This window comes from Otolemur garnettii, unplaced genomic scaffold, assembly GCF_000181295.1.
Source record: "Otolemur garnettii isolate 467f Iridium unplaced genomic scaffold, OtoGar3 scaffold00010, whole genome shotgun sequence".
NCBI lineage: Eukaryota > Metazoa > Chordata > Mammalia > Primates > Galagidae > Otolemur > Otolemur garnettii.
Window position 1 is genome coordinate 11877359 of NW_003852405.1, and position 9868 is coordinate 11887226.

Genomic DNA, 9868 nt, shown 5'->3' on the forward strand with positions numbered 1-9868 from the left:
AAAATTTGGATGTTCTTATGTTCACATTATGTGATATACAAATACCTTCAGAAGAGGTGTTTCTTTCTTTATACTTCTGAATGAAGACATTGCATTTTTTTTTTTTTTTTAGGATTGCTAATTTTTCCTACTAATGCTTGTTTTTCTTATTCCTTTTTTTTTTTTAGTACTTCTGAAATTCCTCAGTTCCGGCTGCCATATGAGGTGGTGAATTTTGAGATTGAGCTAATGAAGGACCTTGGTGTAAAGGTAAATAGATAACAACACCCATATACCCGTGTGTGTGTTGCTCTGAAAGAAAGGAGTAATCTCTGCACTAAAGATGAACAGCAAATGTCACACATCTTAGGAAAGAACAATTAAAAGCTACACTAGGCAGAAACAGAAAGATGCTTCCCCTTGCTTACGGCATTTGTCTGTCTACTGTCTGAATACCACGAGCCTGGAAAAGGGCAATCAATAGTTCTCATCTGGCACGCCTGCATGTGATTAATTGTCTGTAAGAAACAAATTCCTAAATTGCTTTAGGGGTTCAGTGCAGCTAATAGGAGGATTTGGTTTCTTTAATCACGTTTATTTCATGCAAGTTGTGTGCACTCTGAAACATTAGTATTTCACAATTTGGAACATAATTTCTACAGAGGTTTATTTTATTTATGATATGCATCATGTCAGCAGTGCTAATGTGATAATCCTTCCTCAAAACGTAAGCAGTAAATCAGCAGGGTAGAAGCCAACAGCTCTGTAATCCTCATTGTTTTGTGAAATAAATATTGTTGTTCTTTTAAAGATGGTAGAAAAGTTGACACATTATACTTTCAGAATATAGGTTTAGATATTCCCATTATTTTCTATTAATGAAGAGTATTGCCTTCTAGCTCTTCTCTTGAATATATCACTATTTCTGTTTCAAAAATAATAATTTGCATGAGATATAACACAATAGATTAGCAGTATTCCAAGATTTACGTAATATGTTATATAAGCATATGAAAAGTGATTAACAAACTACTCATGGCTCTTAAATTCACCAGTAACCTAAAATTAATCAATAAAAGGGAAACACTCAAAATACATACATATTTACTTTTAATTACATTTTATTGGACAGTGGCTAAACTGGTGATGAAACTTTTACACATGATTACTAAACAAAAAGTCTGATATTAGACAATGTTCTGATGCCGGGAAATATGCACTTTAGCTGCAGTCATGACACTTTGTAACTTTGCACTCAGATAGACTTGGCAAAGTCATTAATGTTCTTAATCATGGTCAATATCTGTTAAAACGAAAAAGTATGGTGCTAGAATTTGTGTAAACTGTGAACATAGCTGTATATATATGCATAGAATATCTTTGGAAAGAGAGAAGAATTTGATAGTACAGGCTGCTTTGGGGAAGATGTGAAAAGAATTCTTCACATTTTGTATATTTGAATTTTAAGCCCTCTAAAGTTACTACATGATGGAGAACAAATTAAAACCTATCTTAGAGAATACGTTGATAAGACTATCTTGTTCGTGTCCCAGATTATTTTAATGCAAAGGAGATAAAGTATGCAAACTTGCTTTGTAAATAAGAAATTGCATATATATTTCTGAGGAAATATAGCAATGAGATTCTTTTTTACTTTTGGGATGTGCCTACATTGATGAGATAATCTTGCAGCTTTGGACCCATCACTTCAGCTATCAGAGGGTACATTTTTTAAAAGTGGTCTACACTTGTCATCTCCTTTTCCTCATCACTTAGATCTATCCCCTTATCTCCTTTCTGTTTGTCCCTCTCCTGTTTGTCTCCTATTATTAATGTTAATAATAATTAACATTATTATTTTAGAGTCAGCAATAACCTCCTGGCAAAAAATGAACTTACTTCCGAGTTCATAGAGTTTGACTCCTGGTGCAGCATCTGATGCATACATAAATTCTTACCTGTGTGGGTTTTTATATTTGACTTTCATGGTCCATCATTGTCTTATTAATACTTTGACTTTCTTTTTCTTTCCAATCGCTTTGTTTCATTTACTCAATAAATTTATAATTTCCCTTTGCTGAGGGTTGTGCTGAAGACTGGAACCCTCTAGAACAATCTTTCTTTGAAATCTAGTCATGCATTTTTAGTCGTTTAATAAGCATATCGATCATCTAAGTCACATAAACTATTCACATCCAGAGTGAGTTCAATTCATCATCTCCACTTCTATTTTTTTTGCTAAATTTCCTTTTGAATAATTCTAATTTATTTTATATCTAATAGTCGATTAAGTTTTGTTTTAGTTCTAAGATGAATTTTTCAAGTCAAATAGTATGCCACAAGAGAATAAAGAGAATTTTATGTTATTTATTCATTCCATATTTTTGATCTGCTATTTCGGTGGCTATTATGTTAAAAAGAGGGCTAATGTATAGAATTTTTCTCTTGTCTCTAACATAACATTTTAAAACATACTGAGTAATTTTCCTGACTTAGATTACCAAAATTTTATTCAAAAAGTTAACAAAGGATAGCTATGAAATTTTACTTGCTTTTTAAAACACACGTTCAGTTTGTATGTTGAATTATGTTAATCTTTGAATTTCTGTAACATATGGTTTGTTTGGTTTGATTTACATTTTCATTGGTATTCACATATGTATCAATGAATATTAAACCTGGAGATGAGATGGGGAACCCTCAAATGTTGTTATGCTTGCAAAGTTTTAAATCTACAATGCCTAATTTTGGTTCATTTTGCTTCATTTTTGTTTGTTGTCTCTGAATTTTTATGAGAGAGTTATGTTAGCCTTATAAAATTATAAACTTTCAAGCATGTTACTACGTTGGCACTGGTAAGAATATTTTCTTGTGTACTTTTTAAACTAAATTTGAATATTTTACCCATTTGACCTTACATGCCTTTTATAAGAGGTAGAACTTTGACCGTTTATTTTCCAATCTTCCATAGTTATTAATTTTTTACACCTACTTGATTCTCCCATTGATTTTTTTAATATATATTTTCCTAGACAAATGTTCTGGTCTATTGAGATTTTAGAATTTATCAGACATAATGTAAACCACTGTGTAATAAAAATGTCTCATTGGTGCTGTGATTATATTTGCTTTCTCATCTCTGAACACACTTTGTGTTTTCTCAGCTGTTTTTTCTTTATAAGACTAAGGAGTGGTTTCTCTAGACAACATACTCTTTAAAAGAAAAGCTCTCAATGACTTGTTTTCTTATTCTTTCATTGCCAATTACATATTTATTAATCCTTCCCCTTCCTATCTTTGTTAACTTTTTAACCCTTCAATTGTATACCTACATAATGTTCATTTTGTAAGTTAGATCATTAAAATATTTATTTTTATTTTTTATGCATTTTATTTTTGAGACAGAGTCTCACTATATTGTACTCAGTAGAGTACTGTGGCATCACAGCTCACAGCAACCTCAAACTCTTGGGCTTCAGTGATTCTCTTGCCTCAGCCTCCTAAGTAGCTGGGGCTACAGGCGCCCACCACAATACCTGGCTATTTTTTTGTTGTTGCAGTTGTCATGTTGTTTAGCAGGTCTGGGCTGGTTCAATCCGGACTGCCTCTGTGTATGTGGCCAGTGTCCTTACCACTGCGTTATGGGAACCAAGCCAATTAAAATATTTAAAGTTAACTATTTCTCTTGGAATAAACTTTTGTCACCATCCATATATTTTCATTGTTTTATTATTGTTATTTTACTTGAGTAATTTTAGATTTTTTTTCTTTGCTTCTGCATTTCTTGTGATAGAATTCAATTTTCCTTTTTTTTACTTAGCAGGATATGTAGTTTTTAGTTTATAAAGTATAATTTCAATGGTTTTACATTATAGAATCACTTTTAGTGTAACAAAATCACTTATTCTTTAGAAGTAGCCTCCTGTCATATTTTTATAAGCACTCTTAATTATATAGTAACAATTCCAGTGTAGACCCTCACAAATGATTTTTAACCCAATGTATACCTTAATAAACTTTCTCTTGTGACTTGTGTTTCAATGTGACCAGTCATTTAGATTAAATGCCTTTTCTTTGTTATACAATTCAGAATTTAGATAGAAATGAACATTTTTGTTTCATAGTTTTTATAAGACTTCTAATTTTCCAAAGTTAAAAGTATAAAATATGCATAAAGATCTTGGATTATATCTGCTTATTATTTCCCAGAATATTTTGCTAAATTTCTATTTTGATTAAATTTGTAATTTCTATAAATTTCTAATGCTTTCTAATTTGAGACAAAATGTCCAGCAGAGATCTCTTTTCTGATGGCCTCTTCTAGCATCTTGGTTTTCACTCTGGTTATTTGAAGCAATAATTTTTACTGTTAGAGGATAGTGTTGGAACATGAATATAAAATCATGTTATAGTTTTACTAGAAGTAGAGAGACATTTTGCAGTAATAACTAACAAAATAATTTTTGTCTAAATAATTTATAATTGTTTTGAAAACAATTTGAAAAAAATGATAATTGTTTTCTCTCTTAGAGTTTCTAGAAATATTTGATACATTTGATCAAATTTTCTATTAGAAGATTTTAATGTCACAACATTGTTACCTGTATTATTATTGAAGAAAGTATTTTATTTGTAGAAAGAGTTCCACTCCAAACAAGCTGACAACCTCTACCCTGCATAGTAAATATCATTACAAATATTAATATATATTACAGATTATAAAAAAAGTTTCCATCAAATTCCAAAGTGTGTATTCCACACACATGGAACTTTGGCTTAGGGTATAAGATGTGATAGTCAGGACTTCTGGTGGACTAAAATATTAACTATTACACTGAACTTGAAGTGGAGTGGATTTTTATTCTGAAGTTAGCTAGGAAGCATCTCATTACATATCTCAAAAGCCATTAGAGGAAGGCAGAATCTGTTCTGCAATTTGCATCTGAGAAAATCAAGGTGGAAAATACTACATACACAGAAGTACAGAGAATAGAGGAAGAAAAACACAAAGTTCCGCCCATGTCTTTTCTTGAGCATCGTATCTGTTTATCAAATAATGTTCAGATTCCAACCTGGATCAGCTAGATGTTTGTCATTGTCTTATAATTCTAGTTTTAGTTAAGTTTTACATATCTCAGCTGAATTCCCCAAAGTCTCCCATCAGCCAAGTTAGACCCCTTTTTAGTCAAAGAATCCTCCTCTTCATTCTTTCTGACTGAGAGTCTATTCTGTACTGCACGGGAAATGTTCAACGTTTGAATAGATTCCCCGTCATACCCGGGAGGAGTCCTGGGGCCTGTCCAGTCTTTAAGTATTGTTAATAACAGCTCTGCACACGTGTCCACTGCTGCCCCAGGATGGTCGGCCTCGATCTTTCTCACAATGTCTGTTCTTGGTAAAGTAATGTCTTGTTGGTCTCGGTCCAGGATATTAGCACCAAAAGCTAAGATACTTGTCTCTCCAGATTTCCATATACCAAAGCAAAGTACAGCTTGATTCCTTCCCCAATTTAATATTAGTGCCTACTAAGATCGAATTAGCCGGTAGAAATACACCATGTCCATGCATCTCTCTTATATGCTAGAAGCTGAAAGGCATGTTCACTTATTATGCAGGAAGAATTGGGATGTCTTCATTCCCTGTGGATAAATCACAGACAGTCACTACTAAACTAAATTTCTGCTCATGTCTGTCATCCCCCCTCCCCATACATCACCTAAGAAAGCAAGAAAACATGGGAAGTCTTTCTTGAATCTTCTTGCTGAGGCAGTGAATAAACTAATCCTAAGATGAAGAATTTTACGGATCATATCCACTAATTAACCATTTGGCCAGGCATTCCACTGCTGAACTTTGGCAGTCCCATTCTTACTCAGTTTGCTAAAATTTTATTATAGGGTTTAGACCTGTTATTTTCCTTCATGTTGAATCTTTGATGTCGTGAATAACGGTGTGAAGCTCATTTCGTTCCTACAAGAAGTAATGAAATTCTTCATTTTGCTTTTTAAATAGAAGATCTGCTCTTTAAAAGTTATGATAAATTAAAATTCTAAAGCCTCTATATCAGATGCTTTTCATAGATTCTAATTCTAATAGTAATAACGATTATTAGATACTTACTATGAAATATTTTACTAACGTATGTTCAATGAATGATCCAGTGTAAGGTATTTGATATGTTCCAGAGTTCTAAATATTAGTTATATTTATCTACCATGTCCCTTTATTACAAACTTTCAAAGAGCCACCATTTCTGCCAATATAAGAATAGAATTAGTATTTTAGGAACACAAGGAAAAAAAGCCCTTATGATCCTGTCTCAGTCATCCTCTCTCCCTCTTTCTCATTCCCTTTTTTGTTACACTTTATCCTCCAGAAACACACTTTGTCGGTAGGTCTCCCCATGCACCATGCTGCTCTTTGCCTTTGAAGACGGTGCCATCTCTGCCTTTCATTCTCCTGTCACGTCAAGAGACCAGAAGAGCATAGCTGTTATACACGCTGGCTTTGAAATTAAACCATTATGTGATTTTAGTAAAAGTTATCTAAGCTCTCTTGTCCTTTGGTATCATCTGTAAAATGAGGATATTGTTAACACTTCTGGGGGCTGTTGTGAGCATAACATGAGTCCGTATATGCAGTCCTTAGAAGACAGTCCTGGATTTAGTTAAGTCCTCTGTATAGTTCAATACTCTATGCATTTCATGAGGGTAAGTTGTTCTATGACTCAGCTCAGCGACTTTTGTTTTTAGGAACAAGTTGCCTTCAGAACACAAAGAAACCTACTCGACATTGTGCTTTCTTCTTTATGGAAGGGAATATGAGATGGGTTGTTTGTCTTTTTCTTTAAAGAGGATACAATCCCTGACAACTGATTCTCTAAATTTCACTCGTGTCTAGTCGTCAGTTCATCTTTCACCCTCTGGAGTGCAGGTATCTTCACAAAGTCTTCAGCACTCACCACCTCTTGCTCCTGCTGTCTGATCCGAGTGATGTCCTAGTGTAATGAATCACTGTGATGTTCCGTGGGATGTCCAGATCTCTTCAGATTGCATATATTATTACTGAAGAATGTTGGCATATCCCTGAGGCAGAACTGTAAATGAGCATTCTTATCTGCACTCTGTGGATCTGAACTGTTTCTGATCTCTTTTTCTAACTGGAATGGGGAAAGTAGGCATTTGCTAAATCCAGGGCCACATGCAGTGTGCCCATGGCCTTATCAATTTGCTCTGGCAATAATGCCACATCTGTCACAGAAAATGCAATCAGGGCTACTCTTTATTTAAGTCTGCGGTAGTTTACATTCATCCTCGAGAAATCATCGGGTGAATTAAATGAAGACATGACATTTCTCCGCATCCCACCAGCACACGGGATATGATATTTGCTTGATTTACTCTCTTGGCTGGATTTTCAGATGTTTTCATGTGACTTTCCCAACTATGATAGCTATTATAAGCACTTCCCAGACAGACACCCGATGTGGAAATTACTTCAGCTCACAAGTGTAAACTGTTAAGTTACGCACTTGGAGCCTGCTGGAATAATGGTCATGGTCTCAGTGGGCCCACGATAAACCAAACCTTGGTCGTTTTTTACTTTGCTCCATAAGTCCTCACTCTTGTTTCTCAATGTTGATGAATAACCTGTGCTCTTACATCCCTGGCAAGGCTGATAATTCCCCTTACCCAGTGCACAGTTCACTGGGTGAATGGCCATAGTTCCTTTTGGGGTAGGGAGTGGGGAGTTACTACATAGTGGGTAGAATGTTGCAGGTTCCTTTCTTCTGGGTACACAGCCACCAGGTCAGCATGTTCCAGCTCTGAAAACTGACTTCCATTTGGGAACTGAATAAAATATTGTGACTACACTCTGCCTGCTGACTTTGCTAATCTTCCCTCAACAATGACCCTGGTCAAAATCTTATCCGTTTTTCTCAAAGGCCCTATTGAAATCCTGCTTCCTCTCTGCATTCACCCCATTCACATCATTATGACAATAGCTAGAATGAACCTCTTTCTACTCAGAACACCCATACACACAGGGTGGTCACACTCTGTTTTATATTATATTTATTTATGAATATATTCTGCCCCTAATGATGATACATGGATTCAGGGACTGTGTCTCATTTATCATTTTATTATTTAAAGTATCCTGTGTAGAGCTTTGAACGTATTAACAAGCCATGAAAGTTTGCTGACTTGATTTAATTACACTAGCTCTTCTCCTTTCAGCCCTTGATAAAATAAGTCCATATTCTGTTTATATACTATTATGTATATGTAAGCCCATATACTAATAGACAAAAATATTTCCACACATGATATGGGGACTTTTATAGATAGATAAATTTTTTGACTGCCTTACCGTTGTTTTGATTTTCAATATGAGGGTTTTAATTAATCAAATGGCAAAAATGTCATGATTCTAAATGTTGTTTCTTATAGATAATTTGCGGCAAAAGCCTTTCAGCGAATGAAATAACACTCAGCACTTTGAAAGATGAAGGCTACCAAGCTGCTTTCATTGGGATAGGTGAGAAGCTAACTTTTAAATATTTTTATGTGTAGTATATCTTTTCATTTCCTGACACTATCCAGAAGAAGGAACTGCCTTTAGATATTTTTATGATAGAAGTTGCATCTGTTTGAAAGACAAGAAACGATTGACCAGCTGACTCAATTTTGATTTTATCACTAGTTTTGAGGCTTCACCTTCATTGTGAATAAACTCTGGCAGGCGAGTCCTTTCTCCTCCCATCCTCTCACCACTCCATCCTCCCCTCTGGACATCTCTAAGAATCACTGTGTTTTCCAGTTCCGCCGCGGAAGTTCGGAATCTGTCTAGATAACCCAACTTTCTTTGCACGCAAAGCAATGAACTAAATTGATAATCGTTTTAGCGCATTCTGAATGTGCTCCTTTTCTTTCTCTTTATTTTTCAAAATTTACTAAAAGCCTTTCTCATTTGGTTGAATTTTAAAGATGTTCCGTCATAGCTCTGGAAGTCTCATGTACAATATGTAGCTGCTAAGGCAATTTATCATAGCGTTTTTCCATATTTCTTCTGCATTTATCTTATGGAGGGCGAATTTTCTAACCATTTTTTCCCCTTCTACTTATTGTTTACTGAGAGACCAGAAAGAAGAAAAAGTTGATTTAACACGGTCTTTGCCTCATACATTTTGGATACATTCTCTCCTATGATGATGTACTATGGACAGTTACAACATACAGATGATGTTAAATTGTTACTCATTTTTAATGAGTCCATCCTCGGGTTTCTTGCCCTGTTTTTCTCCTCTGAAGTTCATACTCTTGGAATATGAACATGTAAATAGAATTGTATAAAAACAAAAACTTTCAGCATCTCTTTAAGTGATCTCACACTGAGTAATATTTGTGTGGGGCTTTCCTCTTCCGTTGCATTTACAGAATGAAGTCCTCATTGATGTTTCTTTGCCTACTAAAACCTTATTAGAGGGCGGCACCTGTGGCTCATGGAGTAGGGCACGGCCCCACAAGCTGGAGGAGGCAGGTTCAAACCTAGTGCCGGCCAAAAGCTGCAAAACGAAAACAAGCCTTATTAGAATCACATACGTTTATTATCTTACTATGTAATTGCTACAAAATTGAAGAACATCTCTGTTACCCTGTGCATTTACATGAAACATTATGGAAAGGAAAATGAATTTGTACTTGTTAGCTCCTAAATGTTCATGTTGCACCTCCTTCCTTTCAGAAACTCACGAGTGCCCTTGTTGTCAATGCTATTAATATTATCTTTATTGGCTCGGCGCCTATAGCTCAACCGGCTAAGGCGCCAGCCACGTACCCCTAAGGTGGCGGGTTCGAATCCCCAGCCTGGACCCGCCAAACAACAA

The 9868-nt window shown here is 35.1% G+C and overlaps 1 protein-coding gene across 1 annotated transcript in view; it reads left to right on the plus strand.

The window, feature by feature from the left end:
* Positions 1 to 9868, plus strand: part of DPYD (dihydropyrimidine dehydrogenase) — an 828315-nt gene that overhangs the window by 236862 nt on the left and 581585 nt on the right. The window contains exons 7-8 of the mRNA XM_012801700.2: positions 168 to 249; positions 8433 to 8520. Of these exons, the coding sequence (XP_012657154.1) occupies positions 168 to 249; positions 8433 to 8520 (170 nt within the window). The remainder of the gene's footprint in view (positions 1 to 167; positions 250 to 8432; positions 8521 to 9868) is intronic.